Here is a 27,920-nt window from a genome sequence, read left to right on the forward strand (position 1 = left end):
ATCGTCAGGAACCTGAACCATTGAAATTCACCGAAATCGTGGACTCTCGAAGGACATCCTGTATATTCGAATACGAAATCGAGGGTGTGGCAGAATCGAAAACCGCTCCTGAACCTTCCACGATTCACGAAGCCGTTCATCCCGCGCTCGAGGCCGTTAGATTCGGTTAGATTCGCAAGACATCGGAGCAGCTCGGGCAGGAGTCGAACCTGACCCGTCACCCGATCGGTGTGAAGTGAGTCGCGCGCGCGGAGCCGGCGGAGCACAGTGAACGGCGGTGGTGGGTGGATTGTGTTCGTGTCAGCGCGTCGTTCCTGTGCAAAAAGCGGAGTCCACGACGGCACTCGACGCCAGTCATCGCTTCGTGTTCGGAAAAATCGCCGGCCGCGTCTTGAGTCGCAACGATACGGAAAGGAAGGAAGAGGCAGACGTCAGGAGAGAAAAAGAGTACAAGCAGGATCCCGTGACATTGTCAATGAATTCCGGTTTAAATCGTTCGCCCAACCCGGTGAGTATTCTGCGTGATCCGCCCGTGGAATTTACGGAAGGGGCAGGGAGGAACCGGATCGTTCTCTAGTCTTGAACACAATAAAAAGCACAGGCAACAGGAATTTCAACAGATTTCGACTTATATCAGAAATTGTGTTTACTTATAAGTAGAATGCACGGTTTCTAATAGGTTGAAATCTGTTATTCGGATCAGGCGTTTTTATCGCTTGTACTTTTCACAAAGGCAGACTCTGCCGATGTGCGGGTTGACGCGGCACGCCGGTAATCTCTATTTGCGTAAACGTTGTAATTGGTGAGCGTTCCGCTTCCGTCGACTACTCGTGCAAGGGAGCGGCACGGATAAAAATCGACTGTGGTTTGCAGACGCGCGAGATAATAGCCCAAGATAATAGCCCAAGATACCTTGAAAAGCACAGGTAATGAGAACAGGAAATGAGAAATTTTAATTCTATCTGAAATCTATCTGAAATCGTATAGAATAGTTTACTTTTATAATTTTCATTTTATTTTACGATACACAATCAACTCCAAGACATTTTATGCCCGTTTCCATCAATGTAGATTAACTTTAATCTCGGTTCAACTTACTCTTCGTCTTTTTCTAGTTTTAAAGATTAGAAAAAGACGAAGAGTAAGTTGTTAAATGAACCGAGATTAAAGTTAATCTACGTTGGTGGAAATGAGCATTGAAACATTTTTGCAAAAGATGTCTTAAACCTTAAACACAATGAAAAGCACAGGGACAGGGAATAACAGGTTTCCACCTATCAGAAACCGTGTATACTAAAATGTACTGTTTTTGATAGGTTAAAATCTGTTATTCCCTATTCCTATTGTCTATACTTTTCATTGTTCAAGACCTTCAGTTTGAGACACAATTGAACGGTACAGGTAGTAGGAACAGGGAACAACGGATTTCAACCTATCAGAAATCGCGTACAATGGAATGTACGCTTTTATAATTTTTACCTTATTTCAAGATACACAATCAACTCCAAAACGTTTTAAAAACATTTTCGCCAAAGACGTCTCAAGCCTGAAACACAATTGAAAATCACATACAACAGAAACAGAGAATAAACGGATTTCAATCTATAAAAAATCGTGTATATCAGAACACACGATTTCTGATAAATTGAAATTTGTGTTATTCCCTGTTCCTGTTTCATTGTCTGCTTTTTAATTGTGTCTCAGCCTAAGGTAAACGTATTAATTAATAAACAATTAGTAGATATCCAATTATTGGACAAAATGACGCACATTTTAAATATTAAAAATAAATATTTTAAATTTAATGACATGTACGACTCCAAATAAATTTGTTTATAAAAATATATAATATTATTTATAAAAAATTTATAAGACGAATTTAGGATCGTGCATATAATATTATTAAAAGCGTAATATTTAAATTTTTCGTTATTTTGTCTAATAATTGGTTTATATCCACTAACTGGTATTTATCTTACGTGTATATCCTCGAAGATCGAAGTGGCGTAAAGGTGAACTACTTATTCCTCGTTTCTCCGAAACGAAAGATCATCGCTCGAGTGTTATACGAATGACTTCGAATTATAAATAACAACAGTTGTCGTTAACGTGAGACAAAGAGATAGGTTTCCGATTACCGAGTTTGTTTGAACGTCTCTTGAACACGCGAGATATTTTGCGACGGACATTGACGTACATACCGGTAAACAAATACTTACTTCCGGAATAAAATATAGTTTATCGCGAGAAATCGCGAAATCGTCGAATAATGAGAACGCCAAATTAGGTGAATGTCAACCACAAATGTATGGCTGTAAGCCAGGCGATTATTCCGGTCGAATTCCTCCGATCGATCGAAGCAGAAGATGTACTTGAAATTGATAAAATACTCTTTAAAATATCAATTTTCTAATATTTTTGTTTAAATAGATTGTTCCTGCATATTTATGCAATATGTAAAATAATTATTGAATATGTTTAAATGACTAAAAGAAGAAATGTAATATATAGTTTTCTCGCAATCTGAACAGTAAGAAGTAGGTGGTCGAGAAATAAGTAATACCTATATCGGATTACAGATTAAAAATGAATTGGAATTTAATCGATCAGAAGAAAGAACACCAATATCAAATTTAGTTTGCTTTGATTGGTCAAATTCAAATTCAATCTCAATCTTAGTCTAAACCTTACAAGTTTAATGGATTTTTTCTATTTTTATTTGATTTTTCACCTGATAGCATCGTCTATTTCTAAATTTTGAATATATAAATATAGAAAAAGAAAAGAAAGATGAATTGCAAAGGATGTGAAGTTGTGACATCAAATAACGTCAAAAATCTTTAAATCTATATTAGACTACGTATTGGAGATTGAGAATTGCAAATTGAAGATTAGAATTTGACTAGCCCGATAATCTAATAATTTTAATAAATAATCTAGTAATTTTAGTAAAAAATAAACAACAGCTCGTGTTATGCTAAGTAATAAATTACAACGTATCTACAAGTTAATTAAACGAACAAAGTAAGACGACCAATAAAATACAAATTTTATTTGCATTAGCAAAAGAATCGTGGAACGTTTCGCACTTAATAATAATTCATCTTTAGCCATTGTCATAAAATCGATATCTGTAAGAGTAAGAAGTATTATATATGTCACACGTTATATTCTTTTCTAAGATCTTACATAGCGTCACCTTTTTTTATATCTCATATAGATCGTTTTAAATTATATTTAGACACTATGGACAACGATTTTAACATTGTGGATTAATTATACAAAAATTCTTTTGCCTTTACTTTTTTTTTACTAATAAACGGAGAATCAGTTCTATTTTTATCATGGACTGCAACTATTACACCCATCTATTTTTATTATGGACTCTCTTATAATTTGGACTTTTTGAGAAAAGCGTTATATAATTTATTATTATGATATTAATTTAATCTACATACTTCTATGTCTACCTTGTATGATGTGACTTCTTGCTGCTCCAGTTACATTGTCCAACGTATCTTATTTTATTCATTATCTTTCTATTATAGCTTAATTTAATAATTTATTAAGATTTATACGACTGAAGATAATTTCATTAAATACGAAATTCAGCGAATTTTTACTGACTGTATAAATAAAATTTATTTTATTATGTTGCTTTATTTTGCTCGTTTAATTGACCTGTACGTTATAATTTATTACTTAATTTTAATTAGTTATTTAAAATTCTAATCTCCAATTCGCAATCCTCAACCTTCAATGCGTAGATATTAATTGTTAGCAAAATTTCTACTAATCTTTGGCAAAATTTAAACTAATCTTCAAATTGGTCTCTATATATATAGGGTGTTTCGAAATCCGTAGGAAATTTTATTGCAATCTGTAGGTAATATTATTGTGAAAAACTAAGTAATAAAAGTAAGCCACTTTTTTCTGTAAAGTAGGTTTTTAAATAAAAACGTTTAAAGTATAAACGTTGGTTAAAAAGTCATCTATCCGTGTGATAGTGTGCGTACAGCGGCAATGTTTTGTTTAGTATCTAATACTATTACGCGCACGTCACATTGACAGATAACTTCTTAATTGATGCTTATTAGTCAAACTTTAAACTTTTTTATACTTAAAAAAATGCTTCATGGAAAAAAATGATTTACACTTTTATTATTTAATTTTTTTATGAAGTTTTACGCTGCATTATCCTCGAATTTTGGGACACCCTGTGTAACGTCGAGAGAAAGAAATACTTCAAAATTGTGCTTTGTTATGCATGATTGCATACTTCATATATTCACGACGACAAATTTTAGAACGTTTTCTTGTAAAAAATCATGTTTTTTTATCTTTATATATTTTCATATACATTAAAAATGTACTTTTCTTTACATATTAAAATAATTAACTTTAATTTATTAAAAATTTTTCTCAATAAGCATTCTTTTAAATTCGAGACAGGTGCGTTTTGAATGAAAATTTATCGATGACTAGAAGGAAAAGTTATCGTTAGAGTTAATAACCTTGGACGAAATTACACATCTGCGTGTCAACGATTGTATTCGACGCGCTACTTTGCGCACTGTGATACACTTCGTGTTCTTTTCAGACAGTCTCGATCTTTGCTTCTTTTATTCGGCAACCTTGGTTAATTAATGGTTCGCGTAATTGTCGAATCATCGTTTCTTTCTGTGTTATATAATTGTCGTTATAGTATAATTGATCTTTATGACATAATTGATCGTAAAGATGAATTATATATTTGATGGACGATTCGCTAGCCTTGGGAGATCGTATTGATTGTCTAACAAAATAAATTAACTTCAATTAAATAATCCTCAATTTTAGTTTCGTGTCGTAAATAATGTTTGCTATGATATTCCTAGCGGAAAAAAAGCGGTAATGATGTAAAAAAACACGATATTTTTTTATTACTTCCTCTATTACATTCATAAATAAACATATATGAATCTAATATGTGTTTACATCAAATATATAAATATTATCTTTCTGCGATAATTTACGTCAATTTAACAATGTATGATAGATATCGTGATATTGTGTAGAATAAGGATAATGCATGTGAGAGAAAAATGTTTTGTATTTGTAACTATAATTAGGTATTACTATAATTTTATTTATTTAACTATAAAAAATATGGTTGTCCCAAATTATAACTATAAAATTATAGTCACTTGAATCATTTTTATGATAATTTCAATTATTTTATGGTTATAATAACTATAATTAGTCATTTTAGGTTGCCAACTATATACATTTGTTGCTAGAACTGTATACATAATTACCGTTATTATTATTATAGCAGTAATAATCATAATTATAGTAATATCTAATTATAGTTACAAATACAAAACATTTTTCTCTCAGTGTACAATCACAGCAGAAAACACACATATTAGATAATTAGAAATTGTATTAAAATTCTTAAATAAAATATAACAATAAAGAGGATTTCCCAGTCATTCACCGATAGATAAATAATACATGATGCATGTAATTCTTGTCGTATATTTTTTTAAGTTGAGAGTATATGATGGTATCCTATTTGTATTAAGTTATCTGTACAAGTATTTCCAAGTATTAGTTGTTCGCAATAAAAATGGTAAGCAATTTGCCAAGAAAAAATTTATATAATATCATTTATGAAAAATATGTCTCATATATATGTATATATACAATATACGTTCATATATTCCACTTTGTTTCTGACCATCTCAACTATGCAGAAGTCTGATATATACTTTTATACTAACAACACTGGTGTTAATAATTCATGCTCGAATAAAGTATAGAGCGCATCGTTTGCAAATCGGTTTTTATGTAAATGTTCTTGTTTATAAATGAATTGAATTATCCTTATTTTTTTTGTCTCTGTATAATAGTAATGAAGTACATTTAACTTTTCAAGTTGCACTACTTCTTATCGTAAAACTTGCCGTAACAATGAGTTTGCATTGTTATACGAATAATAAATAATATTACAGATTAGCACGTGTATACACGTAATAAACTATTATTTTCTCAAGTTTCTAATTAAAGTAATTCAACATAAATCGTGTTACATTCGTAATAAACGAATGTTGATTCAGAACGTATCGAATAGGACACTATTAAATTCCACTTGTTTGCATTATTTCAATCGTATTATCGTTACTCTTGCACGTAGCGACTTTATAACCTTGTGTATCTTGAGTGATTGCATGAAATAGCCTTGTTTAAACCGAGAAGTGATTCGTGCTCGCGCACAAGCCCTCCAACATCATTCAAAATACGACAATGAATCAGAGACGTGAAATATGACATATTCATAATTTGTGAACCAGAAACTACGCGATATATGAAATCTCTCAACTGATTTTTCTAAACGTGAAAGATCTCTACTGCGAAAAATAAAGCTTTACAAGCTTTGATTTAATATATTAAATTAATTGCCCATAAAAATGATATTAAACATAAACAGTTCATAGAATTTGACGGAGATCTTTTGAAAAGAATGAATTAAAAGTTATTTTACATTTGCAAATTTTTACATTTGCAACACTGCAAGTGAAATAACAAACAAATACCACTTGTATTAAATTTCGAACTTTTAGCTCAAGCTGCTAATTAAATTGCTGTTTGAACTAGGTGAATTTGCACTTTCAAGACTCGACAAGCTTTGAAACTTTTACTCTCTTCGGCAAATAACGTCGTAATTAAACAGTCGTAGTACAAACGAATAGTTTATCGACATTTTGCCATCGTGTACAAAAGCATACGAGATCACCCTGTTGTAATTCCATTATGTGCAAAGCTGCTTAAATTCAAGCGTATTGTTCTGTTAGCCTTGATATGTAATTTCGTGATTATGTCAGTAATGGGTGTCCACCGGATTAAGTGCGTAAGCGTGTATCGTTCTAGAATTCACGCCCTTGAATCGGTCTGCTTAGGAATATGTATGTAATTTTCCGACAGCGAAATTTTGCCACTTACTCATTAATATTTATTGCCAACGTACGGTCACGTATGTTAAGTCATCAGTTGTCGTGAGTACGTGAAGTACGCAATCGAGCATAACAAAGCACGATTTTGAAATATTTCTTGCGATATTATATTTAGAGACCAATGTTCACAGTAAAATTCCGCTAACAATGAACTGTTTTAGTACGTTTTACTTGTCCGTGGATATATAGCATTAATTTACAAGAAAAAAGAATAAATTTCGATATCATTTTTTAATTATTTTTTTAACATAACGAATGTGATTTTAAAGCGACTCATTAAAAAATAACAAGGAAATAATATCGTACTTTCCGTTAAATGTATTCCTTTAATCCTCATTTTTCTCCCTCTTTTTCATTTATAATTGAATATGAAAAGAATTACTTTTTATTTTATCCATGCAAACCAGTTTACATAGATATTATAATTCAACGTTCAAAAATAAATTTGTTTAACAATTGAAAATGTTATCTTAACGAATTTGTGGAAAACAATGTGGAAAATATGAGGAATTATTAAAATATGTATTAAACAGAATATTCAGAATGTCAAAAAAGAAGGCAATAACGCGATAAGTTGTAGGCGAATCGTACTCGTACGGTATTGCGAGATAATCTTCACACGATAACATTTTCCAAGGCAGAATGATGATTCATATTTACATTCGATCAGTATACACTACGTCATAATAAATTTCAGACACGCACACATTGTCATGCATAACGATACTATAAAATCCATAATATAGAAATAATTCCTATTTTTTGCTCGTATTTTCGAATGATGCGCATTTACAATTTTCAAATTACAAAATTAAACCGATTATTCTTGTGCATTATTTTATTTTTGACCTTTACGCAATTGAATACATTGTGAATCATAGCGAATTATATTAATTGAATCATTATTTTCTTCGTGAAACTTTATTTTTAACGAGTTTGACGTACGAATATTTATGAACAAATAATTTTGTGAAGAAAAACAATTTTTAATATTAAATGCATTTTAATTACTACGCTTATTATTAAATATTTTAATTGGATTCTGACTAATCAAAATATATAATGCAGGAAGGTATATTTTTATTTTTGTCAGTGAATAATGCATCTTATGAATATGTACTCGTATATAATGGACGATTAAACACATTAAAATAATTAAAATTGCAAATATGTATATTTTTCTCTCTTGGCAGGTGAATGTTAATTGAAGAGCAAACACGAGGCAGAATGCAAACTCGACAGATCCTAGGCGTGTGCCATCGTTTGGTAGAACTAATTGTGAGAGGAGTATCACTGTTAGTTGCTTTTGTCAGAGGGCCGGCACAATCTCAACCACCCATCAAAGATTTAACTCTCCTGCACAGCACAACCACTTTAGCGTTAAAAATTCGAAATAGACAAGTAAGTTTTTCTTGTCTCACACTTTTTGAATTTCCTCAGTGTTTGATAAATTCTGACAATTTTTTTTGCTTTTGATAAGTTTCTACCAGTTATCTGCTCGCTAATCTTTTTAAATTATCGAATAAAAAAGTGAAGTTTTATTTTTTAATTAATTATATGACCAATATTATTACGATGCTTATCTTAAACATAATAAATAAAAATAACTCGCCTGTATGTTCTCTATTTTTCCATTAATACCATTAACCCCTTAGCTGTCAGGCGAAAATCAGCTTTTCGTGCCATTTTTGTCTTGGAAAAAAATTTTCATTGATTTATCCTATAATTTTAGTGTTATGGTTTTGGAGGTCGCTGAATCTGAATCTGAAATCGGATTTTCAAAAAACAAAAAACAAAAAAAGAATAAAATCATAATGGAAATAAAAATAATAAAAAATTTAAAAACGCCAAAAGCACCAAAAAAATAAAAAAAATACAAAAAGTAAAAAAAACGGAGTCAACAACCGCCACGTCCTCGATTCGTGACTCTGGGTTCGGCAGAGAGCGGGATATAAAAACAAAAAAAAATTCTTTTACATTTTTTACGATGGATAATTTGCCATGAATGGTTTGCTGAATTTTTATTCGTCATAATGTATCCGAGTTTCAGATACTTAGAGTCAGGCCTCAAATTCTAAATTCGCGATCACGAACATCTAGAGATACAAATTTTTGTAGAAATCAAACCATTTTTCGAACTTGCGTCCGCCATATTGGATCCGCCATTTTGAATTTTGAAAATCCGATTTCAAATTTGGATTCAGCGACCTCAAAAACCATGATTTAACAAATTACAGTCGAATCGATGAAGTATAAACATGTTTTTTTTCAAATGCGCACATATGCGTCATGAGACGAAAATGGCACGACTTTTTTCTGCGCATATGTGCGTCACTGACACTCAAGGAGTTAATCGTTTCTTCGAAACATAAAAGAACTTAATAAATATCATAATAATTAATAACATGACCAGGGCCTATATTCTGTAACTATTTTACACGCCTATCGACAGTTGTCGGTGTCGTTGCGCAGCTTTTTCACCATATAAAATATCTGCGCAAAAACACCGACAATTGTCGGTAAATGTGTAAAACAGTTACAGAATATAGGCCCAGGATAAGCCTGATTAACTACCTAAACGACACACTTCTGCCCATGTTGGCTAATTATTAATCGATTATGTAACTATTTATTATTCACAGTTAACTTCCGAAGATGTGGTATCTTCGTATATAGAAAGAATAAAAGAGATTCAACCGATACTCAACTGTGTGGTCGCAGAACGCTTTGAAGAAGCTCTTAAAGAAGCGAGAAAATGCGACGAACTGTTAAAATCTCAGGATGCTCCGTCCGTGGAGTTTCTGGCCAAAGAAAAACCATTATTTGGCATACCTTTCACCACCAAGGTAATTTTGATTCTTATTTGTTTCACAACTTAATTTCATTAGAAGAGTTTAAACGATTAAGTTTTTGCTTTTTATCATCTGTTAACATAATTATGTGACTATAATTTAAGGATATCATTTGTACTATTGCATTGCAGGACTGTATTGCAGTCAAAAACATGCAGCAAACGGCCGGTTTAGTTATACGAAAAAACACTGTCGTTGATAGAGATGCAGAAGTGATAAGATTAATAAGATCAGCTGGAGCCATACCTCTGGCACTGACAAATGTTTCAGAACTGGCAATGTGGTGGGAAAGCAGTAATTGTTTATTTGGTATCACCAAGAATCCATATAATACAAGGTACAATATGTTGGTAATTATATCAATATGTACTATTGGTATAATATAATATCTCCAATTACTTTACAATATTTATTAAACACATAATTATTTATCGAAACTTTATTGAAAAAATTCTTGAAGAGATAAAATAAATTTTGCTTTATAATGTACAATTAAATCACAAAGAATAATGGTAAAATATAATTATTGAATTTGTTTCAATATTCAATATATGTATTATAATATTATAAATTAATGTATTTTATAAGTATGCCAATGTATATATTAGGCAGCAGTTACGAAATTTCTTCATAACTATTATAATTTGAATTTGAATGTACTATAGAAATAATAAGATTAAATCCTACAAAAATTTCTTATTTCATTGTTATTTACTGTCAGACATATTGTGGGCGGTTCTTCGGGTGGTGAAGGTTGTATACAAGCAGCAGCTGGATCACCATTTGGAATTGGCTCGGATATTGGTGGCTCTATTCGTATGCCGGCATTCTTCAATGGAATTTTTGGTCATAAGCCAACTAAGGGTGAGGAAGAATTGAGAATTTGGATAATTTAAATATTTCTTGTTATCAACGTGAAAATATTATATTTTTATTAAATTATAGGAATTGTTTCGAATGATGGTCAATATCCTAGTGCACATGGCGATGATCAAGAGCAATTACTCGCCATTGGACCAATGTGTAGATTTGCACAAGATTTAACATTAATTCTTAAAATTATCGCAGATAAAAATGCCGATTTATTGAAGTTAAATCAGAAAGTGGATATTTCGAAAATCAAGGTAAGTTACGGTTTAAAATTGAAATAAAATTAATTATTTTTTCTTAAATTTAATTAGATTTTCTTGAATTTAATCTTACTTTATATATGCATGCTTTTACAGCAAAATATCAAGATTAATAATTTATCATATAATAACCAGGGAATCATATTTCTGTGTAACTTTAGCTCTATTATATGGAAGACGATGGTGGTCAGTATCTGATTTCGCCAGTGGATCCAGAGATAAAAGCCGCTATGAAAAGAGTGTTAAATTATTTCGAAAAAGCGCACAAAGTTAAAGCCACGAAAGTAAACGTAAAGAAGTTTAAAAAAAGCATAGCCCTCTGGTTGGCAAACATGTCATGCAAGGAGGAGGAAGATTTTTCATACGAGCTAACCAATAGAAAAGGTCAACTTAATGTTTGGTTTGAAATTATTAAATGGATGTTATTTATGAGCAATCACACTTTGGTTGCTCTTGTCACTGCCATATTCGAAAAATGTGGCTTAAAACATGGAAGTGAGAAACATGTTCGACTTATGCAACAGAGTAAAGATCTTTATCAGGAATTTAAGGTACTGTTGCGTTCTTTTTTTTGTTGTATGATTTTTCTATAAACGTATGCTTTAAATGTCACTATTGCTGTAAAATTTTTCTGTATATGAAAATATACATGATGTTTTATACTTATCATATTTTTTTTAGGATATTTTAGGAGAAGACGGTGTGTTTTTGTATCCAACACATCCAACTGCAGCTCCAATGCACCATGAACCGTTGTGTAAGCCGTTCAACTTTTCTTATACTGCAATCATTAATGTATTAGGCCTACCGGCTACGGCTTGTCCATTAGGTTTAAATAAACAAGGACTTCCCATTGGATTACAAGTGTGTATTCGTATATTTCTATGCAAAATTAAAAGGTAGTGTCTCATTTGTATTTTAAGTAATATAGTTTTAATCATATAGGTCGTAGCAGGACTTTATCAAGATCATTTATCTCTCGCTGTTGCGGAAGAATTGGAACGAGGTTTCGGAGGATGGGTACCACCAGCAATAGTAGCCTGATGTCAATACTGTCATAGACAATAATTCTATGAATGAACGATACACACATAAAAGCCTCATCTTACCGACCCTGCCATCTTTCTCTTGCGAAGTATTATATTTATATCAAGATTTTCATCTATGTAAACACTATCGAGGTAAAGTACAAATTATACAAATACGATTATGTATATGATGAATATGTATATATGAGTATGTATACTCACACGCATTTAATATGAAATTTCTTATAATATTTGATATTCCGTAAGTTTCGTGATGAAGTAAGTTTATATATATACGATTATGTTATAACTTTGCATTTATGAAATTCCAAGATAACATTTATATTATATAACATCTAAATAAGAAAGTGTACATGAATCTTCTGACCAATTGCTTGTTGGAACTCCTTGTAATAATATAACGATCGATGTTACGATATTAATACAGCCAATTATATTAACGATATTAATTCAACATAAAATAAAAATGTCGCTATATGCAAATACGCGCTCTTGCATGAGAAAAACGGAAATCTTAGTTTTTAAAACGAGACATTAAATGTTTATATAACAGAGAAGATAGTTCTAAATACGAATATTTTCAATTTTATGTTGAATTGCAGTATTTATATACCTCAGACTTCTATACATAGAATTTTCTATTTTCATACGTGATGTATGTAAAATCAGATGGTAGCAGGGTGCTTTTGGTAACATGTGATAAGACATTCTATATTATTTAAGACATGTATTGATGTTGAAAATTTATACATATATATATTTTATCTATCGAAATAAATTTTTATTATATTATTTCATCACAATTAGATCTTCCTCATATATCCATTATTCTTTTTTCAGCATTACTGCTGTGAATAACAAACTATTTCATTAATATGGATAACGTAAGATAATTTTATAGCTTAATTAAGTACTTTTACAGTAATCAATATAATATAAAGGAAAGAAGTGCGGAATGTAAGTTGTCACGTTTACAATATAATTTTAACTTAAATATATATTATTATATCACATCGCGTCAAAATTATTATACATTCAGATGCAGTGCATAATAAATCACATCTTAGAGTTCTACAAATTTCAAATTTTCTGATATTTATCTTTGTAATACATAACTTATTACATATATGTATAAAATGCAGATTTATGCAAAAAAATTTATCTATGAGACAAATAGTTACTGGAAGAATAAGTTTCAGTACACGTTCAATATACAGCATTTGAGTTTGTAAGCTGAAAAAAAATGTATTTCGTAGACGCTATTTAAAGTGTCTATATATGTACGTTATTTTAAAAAAATATAGATTGTGTATTGAAAATATTTATTTTGCTACTAGCAAAGAAATATGATCTCAATAAGACTACATTATTTGTAATGTACGATATTTATATATTTCACGAAATGTCTCATGCTCATTCATTCTTCAGTTCTCATAACTACAGAAAAGACATTTTACCAATCGTTACAAATTTTCAAAAACATACCTGATTTCTATTAAATATGTAAGAATGATCATGAAATAGCATGAACAGCCCTTATCTTTCTATTACAGTCTTTTTAATATTAATTAAATTGTTTTAGGAAGAGCTGCCTATGTATAATTTGATAAAACAGATACCACATTTTCAACAATTGTCATAATCAAGTTAAACATGCCTAATGCAAGGATCATAACACTATAAAAAATTTGTCGTATATTTTTATAAACTTCAATACAAATTTAACATTTTTGCACGTTTTATAAGTACAGTTCAAGGACAAAAATTATTGAAAACGTTCGACGACTTTTCAGTGCGCTTGTAATACTTACTTCTAATGGTATTTTAAGGTCAATATAAAAATTTCACCTCCTGGTTTTATACATTCCAAGAAAGCGGAAATCCATAACCAGAAAAGCATCGAGCCAAATTTATCTAGAAAATAGTCTACAAGAGAATTTGTTGCGATCATAAGATTACGATATCTCGAGATTATTCGAGCTGTTATTTAGAGATTCTCGTCACTTATAAAAAATTCATTTAGCAGGAAAAGATAGATTTCTATCAGTAAGTATTATAAATACTTAGATCTATGGAGATCGATATTACGTTATGAGATTCGTTTTCTCCGACGGTGTTTCGCTGTTGCCGGTGCTGATGAGAGCCCTTTCTTCTAATCTATTGTCTAACGAATTGTCCTTGCTCTCGTTGCACGACCTGCTGGAAATCATCTCAAACTCGTTCAAGTTGATATCCGCATCAAAAAACGCCAAGTCAATGGTATCGGACTGATCTGTTCTATCTTCAGAATGACGCGTCTCATTTATGTTTCCGTTACTGATTCGTTCGTGTAATTGTTCCTTAACTCTGTCCTCGTTATTTTTTATTGATCCCGTCGCCTCTTTCTGTTTGTTCAATCGCTTATTTATTACATCTAGCTCTACATCCATTTGCAGCGCTCTCCCATAAGAGAGTTTTGTGGAATTGTCGGAGTTGTTCAAGAATATTTTATTCTCGTTCGTTGGAATGTCCAAGCCATCGCTTCTCTGATGGTTTTCATTTGCGGTTTCCGATCCGTCTCGAAGGTTGGCCGGTTCTTGCACGTCGACATGATGGTCTTTTCCCTTTTTAGCGGCGGCGGCGGCGAGCTCGGCCTCTTTCATCGCCGAGTGGATGACCGGCTCGGCCCATAATCCCGGGTTGAAGGCTGGCCCCGTTCCACCGAGTTCCGCCGGCAGGATGTCCGTTGGCAGGTGTTCGTGAAGCGTACTGAGATTGTTGCCGTGCAGATAAATCTGCCAGGAGAGAAACGATAACATCTTTTTGCGTTCGAGGGGCAGTTATCAGTAATGAGTCTAAATAATAATTTGTAGCCATTTATGCATATTTCTGAAGGTATCGCTCTACCGAGAAATCCAGTTTACACTATGTTTTTCTTGCAGATTACGTCGTAAGCAAGCAACGGAAATAGATTTATGCGTTGAACAGTATTTGCTAGATACGATAAAAACTGGATAGCAAATGATCAGAAATAAATTACCGAGTCTAGTTGATCTACTTACACGCAGACGTAATAATAAATTTTTATTACGATAAATATCAAATAAAATTTTACAGTTATAATTATCTTTCGTTGCGTACATCGAACTATTGAAGCATGATTATAATTATGTAAATATTTGTCCCCACTCAAGCCGATTGCGTCAATTGACATATTTTACTTAGGTTTATATTTATAGTCGAGTCTTACAAGTTAAGACTGTTTTAAATATAGTCTTAATGTGTCATGAATGAATACCGGCCTATGAATATCGGCCTTAGAAGATTTTTTTCATGCATCACTTATGTATACCTTACCTTATTCCGCGTCTTCTCATCCAAAAATGGCTTCACCAGGGCCAGAGTTGCCTGGACGTAGAGCGGCGCCGAGAGGAAGTGTATCGCCTTGAATCGGGCGGGAAATCGCCCGCGTAGAGCAGCTATTAGATTTCGCAGAGCCGCTGCCCCCAATGCACCGCCCTGCCGTAACGAGAATCCGCTCCAGTCTACCACGGCGACGAAACCGGATTGCTGCAAAAAAGGAGCCGTAGGTCATCGTTAAGCGTTCAAGCAGTGTGTAATAATTCCAGCGTAGAAGTGGACGCCGAGTCTAGACTGGTCATCTAGATTTAGCTGAATGAAACAGCATTAGCTTCAAAACACCTCGTTATATAAGTACGTTATGGTTGAGTTACGAACTTCGACGCTTACATTTTTATATTAACATTGAACTTAAATTTTTATATCATAATATTATATATATATAATATGTTTTTATGGTTTAGTTCCGTCAAGATAGGAAAGATACATTGGTCAACTTTCAAAATTAAGCTCTTAAAAAATTCGTTGCTTTAAAAACATAACAAAAGCAGCCACTTTATAATAATATGATAATAGTTGATTTCATAGAATAAGCGATCGACTAATAAATAATGAACGTGTACCTGATTTCGAGGATCTTGAATAAGTATTTCCAGAACTAAGAATATCGCTCGTTGAACGGACAATGCGGGCACGGCTACAGGATCCCATTGCGACGCCAAAATAACCAGCACGCATCTGCCTTTCCTATAATGATTTATGGTAAAACAAAAATTAATGAAATTATAAGATAATTGACTAATAAGTATTCACACATTCTACAATAAGCTATTAGTAATAATTAATCAAAAATTTGTAACTACAATAGAAATTGACTAATCATAATTAATTATTCTTCTCATACTCAACTGTGATTAATCAATTTCTAACTTCTTACTTCTGATTTATTACCAATGGCTTATTATAGAATGATCATTACAAATAATTTTCTGTTTTATCCACTTATATTTAAAGTTAATTATTAAATGTACGGTCCTATAATATATTATATTATTAATTATTAAAATTATTAAAACAATTAAGAAAGAGATAAAATTGTTTTCTCTTTTAAATAGCTTAGATTATTATCAAAAGCATTTAAATAGCTCGATCACGAATATGTTTGCGTTCTTATATAAAAGAAAATATACCATGATAATATTTATGTGCAGGACGAAGTATTTCCGGCACGTACGCGGCGCGTGCCGATAGCGACGGAAAGGATAAGCATACATTAGTAGGGCGTTCATCAGAAACCAACTGGCTGTAAGAGCCTAAGGAACATACCAAGTCAAGAGAAAAAGTAAAAATGACTTTATTTTGACGTTATGAAAATTTATAAATTTTTCAAAACGTTTGCGAAATTTGACTGTTTATTGATGTTGAGAATCAAAATGAAGTCATTAAAATTTTCTGTTGACTTTTGTGTGTTCCTTGGGAAATCATTATTCATACCTGTCACGTGCAGGTAAGACACCCGGTATACCTGCGCGAAGCGCACGCTGCAATGCCGGGTCTCGGGCGGTGAGATTACCGAAGATATCCTGGCGATGTGTTATTTGCGCCTGATAAGCGGCTATCAGAGCCGCTGCCTGCTCGGTGCGGTACTTCCGGGCTAGCAGGAAGCGCGTGATATACTCATCCGTGCAATGTTCCAGGTCTGAAAATAACAAACAAAGGTCGATCATTGCGATGCTACTCGTGAAATGCCGTGCGCAACCGGAAGCAATTCGAATGAGAATATTCCCCGGAAGTGTGTACACAATATGGTTTGAACATACTAATATTTGTCCTTAATCGTCGATGACGTCTATCTTTCACGTTTTTACAATTAAATAAAGATTACTTTTATTCAGGTAATTGTAAAAAACAGTTGTTGATATCTTCACTTGATTGGAAAATAGAATAGTCAGATTATTACTTTATTTTGAGTTCTATTCTTTCAGTTCTTTGCCTGTATTGAACATTAAATTTTTTTCTCATTTTCGTGAAACTTTAAATATTATCTTTTTTATTTTAAGTATAATAACAAGTATACACTCTCCATGTAGCAATTCCTTCAAGAGATGTTTGTGCTGTATGGGGAGTGTACACTCATCCTGAAGACACCTAGAGGATGTCTCTATGCCCTCTGAATGTCTTATGCCCAATTTCTTCACCTCTCTCTCTAGATAACTTTATCCAAGAGATACTCCCAGAATACAATGGAGATTTCTCATGGATAAAGTTATCCGCAACTTATCTGGAAGTGAAGAAATTGGGCATTAGACGTTTCCAGGACGTCTCATGGATAAATACACTATACACTAGTTTAGTCATAGAAAGAACAGGCCCAATATTGTCTCTCATAAGAGCTATACAGAGCGGTACTCCGATATACATGCGATACATTAATTTCGATTTTATTTGGTATAATTCTTACCTACATCCGGCATTTGCCGAAGTATAGACCTGACAGTTTTAATGGCTAGTTTCTTATCGCGTTTATCGAATCTGCCACCCTCTTCATAAATGCTACGGACCAAGCTGCTACGACCTCGGGCCGGATCGCACCACATATATTCGCAGTATTCGGACATTTTATTTTCCTTTTCGGATGCGCGCGTTGATAATCTGAAACATTATAACAAATAAAACATTTTTTCATAACACAAATTTTTGTTCGTTTTAAAATACGCGATAAAATTTTTTCGATATCGAACTTTGATATTTTCGAAGCATTCACAAGATCCGATGAGAAATCTGACGTCGAGAATTCGTAAATGAAAGACTTATGTCTGCGATATAAATATAAATGCGTATGGTAATTTTATTTGGGTCGAGTTTAAATAATAAAGCAAATTCAAGGTGAAAACAAGGATTAATCGTCAAAATAATGAAAAAAAACGAAGCTTATTTCTCTTGAGACAAATGTTGAAGTATTGCGAAACAAATATTTCTTATGACATTTTCATCGAAATTTATTAACTATGATAAAAACATTTCTGTGAAATATATCTCATCAAATGTAAAAAAATAAAATAGATGACTTGTTTGCTAAGAATAACATTTTATTGCGCATATTTAAATAAATATTTATATATTTCAGTGAAATTATTTCTCATAAATAAATTTTGTAAGACAAGTAACTTTATCTCAGGCTGGTATTCATAGTTCTTATATTCAAGACCGCCTTAAGTTCAATCTTAAGATGTCACGAACCAATTAGAAGGCCGCATTAGCGTCTTAAGACATTACTTAAGATGGTCTTGAAATAAAAATCGATTATGAATACCGGCCTCAATATGGGAAAAAAATATATACGTAGAAACATTTATCACCCAAACAAAAGACAAATCATCGTGACATTAAAATGACATGAAAATAACTTCAAAATGATCCACTAAGTCACTTTTCTATTACTTACGATTCATTTAACATCATTTTAATGTTATTGTGATTTGTTGCTCTGCTAATTGGAGCACAGAGTAGGTGATATTCGGTTTTTATTTTCAACTCTTTAGTTATCAAATATACATGATATATCTGTGTTTTATTTTTTTACATTTGATGAGATATATGTCACAGAAATGTTTTTATCATAGTTAATAAATGTCGATGGAAATGTCATAAGAAACATTTGTTTCGCAATACTTCAACATTTGTCTCAGGAGAAATAAACTTCGTTTTTTTTTTCATCATTTTGGCGATTTTATTTTTTTATTATTAACGAAGCGGATAACAAATATACTATATATATATATATACGAGCAACACATGAGAAGAACCGTGTCCGCTGGCAAATGCGGGACGCGCTCTGAATCATAAGCTGCGTGTCGCGTTCAAGCACGACTGCACATTGCACCGGGTAACAAAGAGAATGTGTGTAACGTCCGATGAGTGATTCGCAAAGTGTATAGTTACAGGTTTAAATTGTGCATAGTTATAGGCCGCTTCCATCGGATAAATAATGCGAAATTTATCTAACGGATGTTTTTTGCTGAAAAAGCGATAATTCGCGATCGCGCTGCTCCACGTTGGAAAATAACGCGGCTTGTACTCGTTAGCTGGAAGATAAGTTGAATCCGACGAACATCTAGGTGAAGGTGAGAATAGCGTAAAATAAGCGTCGAGATAAGACTCGTCTTGAAAGATTTCATTTCGCATCTCGCTTTTTCCTCGCGTTAATAGCAAAGTGCAGCGCATTGCCCCAAGGATGACTCACAGAAAATCATCCTTGTATGAAGCGCGTCATGCGAGCGTTCTTTCGACCGGTTCGGATAATTATTTCGCGAAAGTTTCACACGACCTTGCAACGGGCGAGCGGGCGATCGATCGATTTACGATCCCTTACACTTTCCAAGCTGTTAGCACGTCGAGACGCAATCGAATCAATCGTTTCGGAACACAACACTGGGCAAAAATTAGATCATTGTCGATAGCACGAAATTTTGCTGAGATGACATTCAGGACTACATTCCAAAACTTCCTCTCCGATGAAGATTTATATGCTTTCGAGTAAAATTTTCCTCAGAGAGGAAGTTTTGAAACGTAGCCTAGAAAACTAAGCTGACAAGGAAACATGCTACATTCTAAAAGTAATATTGCATTATCTTATTCTTTTTGTTACTGATAGAGGCTTTGTAGTAGCAATTTTTCTAACACCTAACCATTTGCAAGCTACTATTGTCTATTGTATTTATGTATAACTATAGTCTATTGTATCATATTTTATGTCTATTACTTTGTTAACATGTAATCTTTTTTATATAGCTTTGCAATAAACTAAATTAAAATTAAAATTAAAATTAAATATTGGTCCGCTTGGGAATCAATAACACCCTGGACCTAAAATCTAAATAGCTCATCTAATGACCCTCTTCAATCTCTACAATTTTTATTTAAAACGTTTTTTTTCAAAATGTATTGTTCTCGAGATATTTTTTGTTTAAGTTAAAATGGCCAAACAAATTCCGATCCAAGTCAGATACAGAATCTGTAGGATCCTAAGATTGGACCATCTAGAATACTTATTTCGAACGTGGCTTTTCGACTAACAATGTTAATTTTTTTTATATCACTTAGCACCTTCCCTTGTAAGGGATATTTCATATTCCTTCGAGAGGATCAGTGGAGGATTTGATTCTCAGTTTAAAATAAATTGTACATTTTTAATTAGCTGTGTTCAGCAGGAAAAGCAGCTTTGAAATTGTTGTAAAATTTTTTAATATGGTTGATTTTATTCTAGTTTCTTACTGGAACTAAATATATAAGTCAATCTTATTAAAAAAATCTTACAACAATGCTTTTTTCTACTCAACGCAACCATTGTAATTAACGCTAACGAGATAGTGTGGTAAATGAACTGATGTGAGCCAAGATAAACTGCGAATGTTGATGAATGAAACTGAGGACGACCGATATCTTGACTGGTCGGTCAGAGCCGGTTTCAGAAACGGTACTTAGACGTCTCGTAAGTTAATAAAGAACATAAGTCACACATATCAAAATTGTTACCTGCATATCCTACAGCTTTCCTGTCGATACGGATCTCAAATCCTTGATTGTATATGAGACATTATTAAAATGATATTTCCACAAAACCGAACTATTTCGATAAATTTTGTTGATGATTTTCGTTTAAAGTAGATCTAGTCGAGAAGATAAATAGAAATTCAATGAAAAATAGAACAACGTGTCTAATTTATACCATTACGTCAGATATGTCTGTCTCTCCGGTAAAGTTTACCGAACCGTTAATTACTACCTCGGCAACACGGTAAAAGCTGCGCACTGGCGTGCAAATTGAAAGCGATGAAGGAACAAGAAAAACAGACGTAATTATAGCGGCCCCGAAGAGTTAATTAACCCTTCGGACCTGAACAATTATTGATGCTAACACAATCTATAAGACTTATTTAATAAATTAAATAATTAATTAAAAGGGTATTATCAAGGAATCAAAATAACAGAAAGTGAATATTAAGTATATTTTAAGAATAATCCAAATTTGCAGATATATATATAATAAAGAAAATTGAATTGTTTAATAATTTTAACAAAGAAATTTATAATTGAATGAGTAGAATAGACTCTCACTAGTCAGCTCTGGAGAGTTAAGAAACATTATGTAAGAACGCAAACAATGAAACTTCAACGAAAGCGAGAAAAATCGAGGTAGAAGATAAAAGAAAAGAATACACCATACTTACAGTGTAAGAGAGACTATCACGTATAAATCTGCGAAGGAGAAGAGATTCCTGATTCTCTTTGCGCTCCTAATCGGGAAACGTCGTGATGGTGAACACGAGGACAAAATCGGCGACGCACCTGCGCGACCGAGAGAACTGTGAGCGCAATGAAGAGTTACTTGGACTCTCGCGGCTCGCGGCGGCCGGCGCCGATTCGTTCGAAAGTGTCAGAGCGTTGAGAAACATCAGACGGAGAGCGAGGGGTAATAACCACAACGGGATTATACGGTGCGAGAGAACAAAAAAGAAACGGGACGGAAAGAGCTCGCCAATGGGGCAGAGATGAAGAGAGAGGGAAAGAGAGAGGAAAGCCGGTTACCAATAACTTGCCGCTGACTCACCGCTCCATGTTCTCCTTGCACCCCCGCTATTGTAATCTCATCCCGAAAAATTGGCTGCGTTCAATAGAAAAACCATCTTTGCCTACTGTGTTGTAAGATATTTTAATATTTTAATAACGATTAGTTCCTACCCTTAAAGATTATATCTGTTTTTATAGATGTGTTAATATTTATAGCTTAACTAAACTGTATACAGTATGGAAAGTATGTTTGTAACAATTTATTTTCCTTGAATAACACGATTGTGTTATTCAAGGATAACATTGATTTTGTCGTTTACTTACTTTATTTATTATTATTTTTATTATGTTATAAATTAAAATTAAAAATGATATAAATTTCAATTTTTTAATATAAATATTTTAAGTCGAGCTTTAAGTATTCAAAATAATTTACGCAAAGTTTTATTGCGATTCAAACATTAGTTACAAAGATTTAGAAGAAATAAATATTTTTTTTTATTTACAGAATAATTAATCTCTACATTGCAATGTAATTTTACTATGAATTATCTCTAATACTTAAAGCACTTGTATAAAAAATTGGGAATTTTATTTTATAAAACATTTGTATACATTTCTATTAGTACAGATTTAGAAAATATTAGTTTTTGAAATAATTTTTGATCCAGATATGACCCATTGCTTAATTATTTGTATTAAATAATAAGATTACAAACGAGATATTGTGTTATTTTTAAGTGCGATCTAAAATAATCTATAATTTTTTTATTGCTTTTTCATTACTTTGAAATATGTGTAATACATCCTTAATTTTTCACTGGATTTAAATGTATAAACAATTATATTAAAATTACTAAAAATATTATATTAAAGTTATATATATTTTATATATTAAAGATAATATTTTATATTAAAGAATCTGACAACAATGGCAAAGCTGCTTTTTTACTGAACGCTATAACCATTGTTGCGTTCCAAAAAATTGTCTACGATTCACCAGACAAGGATACATCATGTGCATGGTGACTAGCGCCATGATTATCGACGAGCGGAACTGAGCAAAACGTTACCAGGGCGATGTGAGTGGGTGGTGTAACAATAAGTGTACGTATTATGTACCTACTTGGCCACGCGAAGCGAGGAGTGTCGACTCTTATTTCTAGAATTCCAAAATAAACCATAAAATTTATCGAGACGCAACACCTGCTTTTTTGATAAAAATATTTAAGAATAACTCTTTTAGGAAGAATTTCGAAAGATGGAATATTAAGCGAAAATATATGTATGAAGTGTTGTCTGAAAATAATTTGGTGTCAAAGTAATTTATCTTTACATGTATCTTTATATATACATATGTATATGTGTATATGTGTATATACCTATACAGTGTAAAGATAAGCATAAAAGCATAAAAATAGTATTATTTAAAATAATTTATATTTAAAGTATTATGCAATAAAATATTAATATGCAGAAGAAAATTTCCTATTTAAGATAATTTATATATCTAAATTATTCACATATACATGTATAATTTATGAATAATTGTCACAAATTTGATAATTCTGCTGTATATCACAAGATTACCTCAATAATTTTTGAGATAATTACTGAAAGAAATTTTTGAACAATGATGGATAAGAATAAGAATTAATAATTTGAAATTCAAGTATATTAATTAATGCTCAAATATAAATATTACATATAGGCAACTTTTTATAAAATATTGTATATAGATAGATTTTCGTGTTTCCGAATTCTTCCAAATTCGCGCATTCTACGTCGTGCATAAAATATTACGTAAAAAAATTTGCATATTGCATTCATTGCAAAATAACATATCATTAGCTGTGTTTGCTCCGTCTACAGACGCGCAGAAAATTACCAGATGTCCATCTTTGTTGTTGTACAATAGCGCACAAAAAATAATAGCAGATCGCATCTTAATTGCTTCAGAAACGTAGAAGCTTTTTTAAATGAAGTGCATGAAGTGCACATTCCTTTGCATATATTGACGATAAGCGCCGTACAATCAACAATGTACAATGCAATGTGGATAACACAAAGTAAAATAAAGTCGATTGTTGAAATGTCGCGTAACGCGAGCTAATATTCGTAAATCTAAAACCATTTCACTATCGGGGTTCAAATATACTTTGCGCCTCAACGGTGCTTTCATTGCAATCTCGGCTAACAGTTAAACGATCCCGCAATATATGATATGATCATTTTAAGCACGTATAATAGTTCATATAATACACGATTTTGCGTGCACTTTTATTTGTATAAATGAAAATAAATCAGAAACTATCATCCCTCTTGCTGAGTTTTGAAATAGTAAATGTAAGTTTATTTAATTTGATTAAGAAGTTTATTAAAAATTAAACATTGTTTCTATTGTTTCTTGAATTGTTTTTCAGAAACAAGTTGTACACGTAGTTATTATATCAAATAGTTAATTATATTATTTTTTATATCAAGCAATCCGATAGCATTGCGACATACAAACATCAAAAATACATTTTGTCTACGTTTTTATTTATACACTTGAAAATAAATAAAGCAATTCTACCATGCCTACATATTTTGAATTAGTAATACAACATTATGAAAGTGGATTAGAAAATTTATTAAAAATTAAGCACGTCTTTTCACAATGCTTTACCAATAAGTCGCGCATGTAATCTACATAGGAAGTGACATAGTGGTAACATCGCGATGCCAAATTGTATAAAAATTACATAATTTTGCGTGATGCTTTTATATTTGCAAATTTAAAAATAAATTAATTAACTTAGATTTTTAATCAATATTATCTCTATATTATGAATTAACAAACATAAAATTGTGGAATTGCATTAGAAAATTTATTAAAAATTAAGCATGTTATTTCTTACGTTGCTTCAGAAGTAAGACTCCATTATTGGTTTCTATCTACGGATATAGCGATACGTGGTATGTATTAACAAGTATGCATGACTCAACCGTATGTCAACTCGTGTGCGCTAGTCACCAATTGCAAAATCTCATTTCTTTTCGCAATTAGTATCGTCAAATCGCTTATTGTGGATATATTATTATAATAGGAACATTATTGGGACAGTAAATGATATAATTATATCAATTATGTCAAATATCGTAAACAACGAAAAACGCATAAATTATAGATAAAGGCAAAGACCTTACCGATAACTTTTGTTGGTTAATTCGGTAATCCGAAACAATCCGAAGTGCAACAACTGTATCCGCAAAATATGAACAAAAACGGCAAGATACAATTTTCCGGACTTTATCGATGCATTTTCTGTCAGGAATTTACAAATATTTTTTTCTCAGTGCGGAAGTCGTTCGGCTTTGTTCGAAACGCTTTTTCATATTCGTTCGTGCGACGCATGACGATGCAATAGTACATGCATATCGCACGTCTGTCCGAGGAAGAAGTTGCGTAATGTATAACGGTAAAAACGCCGTATGGCAGCAATAAAGAGTTGTCTGTTTCCTTTACTCGGGCAGTGAGGGGCTATCATTCGTTCATTACAAGTCTAATTAGCACATAAAAAATATCCTGCTATGAAGTTCATCACTTGAAACATTTTAGACGGAATTTTATAACGTTTATTTCAAAAGATTTCGCATATTATTTATTATAAAAATTGACTATGCAAAAATAGATTATATATACAGTGTGGCCCAAACGTTTCGGCTACACTTTGAGATTCTATAGCAAATTTAATTCTCAGAATAAAAAGTTTCCTATAAACACTGGTCAAAAAATAACTTACTTGAGAAGTTAATGATTTCAAAGATTAAAAAAATCTTTGAAATCACGATTATATTTTGTATTTTTACAAATATCAGGGAATGTATAACTTGTTTAACAAAAAATATTGAAACAAAAGTTGTAGAGAATTAAATTATCTTTCAAATATAAAATAATCGTGATTTCAAAGATTTTTAAGCACTAACTCTTTAAGGAAGCATTTTTCGATTTATATGTTTATAGAAAACTCTTTGTTCAGAATTAAATTTCCTATAAAATCTTAAAGTCTGACGGAAACGTTCGGGGCCACCCTGTATATATAGTTCTTTTAAATAGAAACCGGGAAAACTTTTCAAGTAATTTGTTTAGAATAATTATAATTTGTTTCAAGTAATTAGTGCTTAGAGAGTTAAAGATTCAGGATATCGCTAAAAAAATGTAACAATTAAAAGTCAAAATTTTGAAAATTGAACCGTAAATTGTTATATTATTTATGAAATATAACAAATAAATAATATATACAATTACATTATAATTATTACAAATTAATGATATTAAGCAAAAAAGAATTAGATATGTAAAATTGTTCCAATTTTTAAAGAGATTATTAAACATTCTTGCAAGAGAGAGAAACAAATGTCAAATATAAAATTAATTAAAATATTTACTAAACTAAGGAGAAATTATTAGATGATAAAGTTAAAAATAGAATTTCATTATACATATAATATAAGAATTTTGAAAATAATTAATTACATCATAAAATTTGTTAGATGTAAATAAATCAAACAACATGTACATATAATATCGTCTAAATTATAGCCTTAAGATTATATTTCTTTTTTTATATCTGAAATGAGAGAGAGAAAGAGAGAGATACAAAATGCTAGAAATTCTTGTAGTACAAACTACGCCTCGTTTTGCGCGTTATCACCTTAAATTGAACTCCGCTAAACGAGCGCCGATAAAAATGACGATATTCCTACTCACGTAACCGGTATTAGAGCCTGATAAAATGGGGTTCGATCGATTTCCGTGCTGGTTTACATTGCTTCTAGTTATTCTTTCACTGTGTACACGTACGCATGTTTCATGAGTATGTACCACGAGTGATATCGCGTTTTAAAAAGTGTCTAGAAAAAAGGGACAAATATCTAAAGATCCTTTAAATAAGGTTTTAAATAAGATTTCCGGAGCATGCAAATACACAAATGTGTATTGAGCTTTTGTAAGAAAAGAAAAAACATAGAAGCACGTCACCCTTATAATATGTACCTGAAAATCTCGCACGATATATTTCTTAGCTTCGCTAATCTTTTACAGTTTTATAGCTGTACGTTTCTATCGTCGTGCACTTTCACCAATTTTGCCTGATTACAACACGTACAACTGCGCATTGTATAAAATATAATGACAACGTTATTATAAAAATTGTTCCAGAATTACAAATATAAATTTTATATTATATATAAGCTTCTATAGATGGCAATTTCAGATAATTAGAATAAAATGCAGCCTTGAATGTTTATCGACGACGACCTGATTTCGAAAAAACGGTCATTGAAATGTATGTATATAAATATAACCGGAAATATTATAATACCTTGATGTTGAAATCAGAAATGATTGGATATAAAAATTGTAAATATAAAATAGTATAAATACGTAAAAAAGTATAAGTACAAAATATAAATATTTAACCACACACTTCTAATTTTAAAATCTATGAATATACAGATATGTGTGTATACTCTCGTATATACATATATATTGTGTATATAATATCTGAATATTTACGTATTTATATACATACGATTTATATATATATATATACATATATTCGAAGTTTATGCGTTAAATAAAGAGTATATTGATGCAAAACTTGATATGCTACAGGTTTGCAAAAGAAACTTTTATATGGCGTTCTTACTTTATGCCGCGCGTTGTAACTGGCGGTTTTATAGGATCGCCAGAAGCGCAGAAGTGCAGGAAAGCCGGAAATCACACCGTAATCGAGAACGATGGACGTTCGGTCGCGGGCTTGATCGCGACCCGGTGATTATTGCCAGTCCATCGCCGTCGGGAATTCCCGCGTCGCGTTCCGCGGATTTGCGTGCCAATTTAACCGCTACGTGCACGTCGATCGTCGAGGAAACGCCGCTCGGCACTCGAAACGTCTACCGCGAAAGCAGTGATGCCAGATAAAGTGATTTTTCCCACCA

The 27,920-nt window shown here is 31.9% G+C and overlaps 2 protein-coding genes across 4 annotated transcripts; one reads left to right on the top strand and one right to left on the bottom strand.

The window, feature by feature from the left end:
* Positions 1 to 81: 81 nt before the first annotated feature.
* On the top strand, positions 82 to 15,473 carry LOC108767337 (fatty-acid amide hydrolase 2). Its single transcript, XM_018517143.1, has 10 exons — positions 82 to 508; positions 8,189 to 8,396; positions 9,638 to 9,841; positions 9,979 to 10,184; positions 10,569 to 10,711; positions 10,793 to 10,971; positions 11,139 to 11,528; positions 11,659 to 11,841; positions 11,923 to 12,158; positions 15,402 to 15,473. Exons 2-9 carry the CDS (start codon positions 8,193 to 8,195, stop codon positions 12,019 to 12,021), a joined length of 1,608 nt encoding a protein of 535 aa, XP_018372645.1. The 5' UTR covers positions 82 to 508; positions 8,189 to 8,192; the 3' UTR covers positions 12,022 to 12,158; positions 15,402 to 15,473.
* Positions 13,133 to 27,913, bottom strand: LOC108767338 (clavesin-2). 3 transcript variants are annotated; one of them, XM_018517146.1, is made up of 7 exons: positions 27,629 to 27,913; positions 26,689 to 26,831; positions 17,827 to 18,017; positions 16,860 to 17,064; positions 15,989 to 16,112; positions 15,363 to 15,575; positions 13,133 to 14,800 (listed from the first exon to the last, which is right to left on the bottom strand). In XM_018517146.1, exons 3-7 carry the CDS (start codon positions 17,981 to 17,983, stop codon positions 14,111 to 14,113), a joined length of 1,389 nt encoding a protein of 462 aa, XP_018372648.1. In that variant the 5' UTR covers positions 17,984 to 18,017; positions 26,689 to 26,831; positions 27,629 to 27,913; the 3' UTR covers positions 13,133 to 14,110. The 3 variants fall into 3 exon arrangements, with proteins under 3 accessions (XP_018372648.1, XP_018372646.1, XP_018372649.1); XM_018517144.1 differs by lacking the exon at positions 26,689 to 26,831 and having other exon boundaries at positions 27,629 to 27,912; XM_018517147.1 differs by lacking the exons at positions 26,689 to 26,831; positions 27,629 to 27,913 and adding an exon at positions 21,596 to 22,014.
* Between the last annotated feature and the right edge of the window lie 7 nt (positions 27,914 to 27,920).

The sequence above is a fragment of the Trachymyrmex cornetzi genome, unplaced genomic scaffold (genome assembly GCF_001594075.2).
Source record: "Trachymyrmex cornetzi isolate Tcor2-1 unplaced genomic scaffold, Tcor1.1 scaffold67, whole genome shotgun sequence".
NCBI classification, from domain to species: Eukaryota; Metazoa; Arthropoda; class Insecta; order Hymenoptera; family Formicidae; genus Trachymyrmex; species Trachymyrmex cornetzi.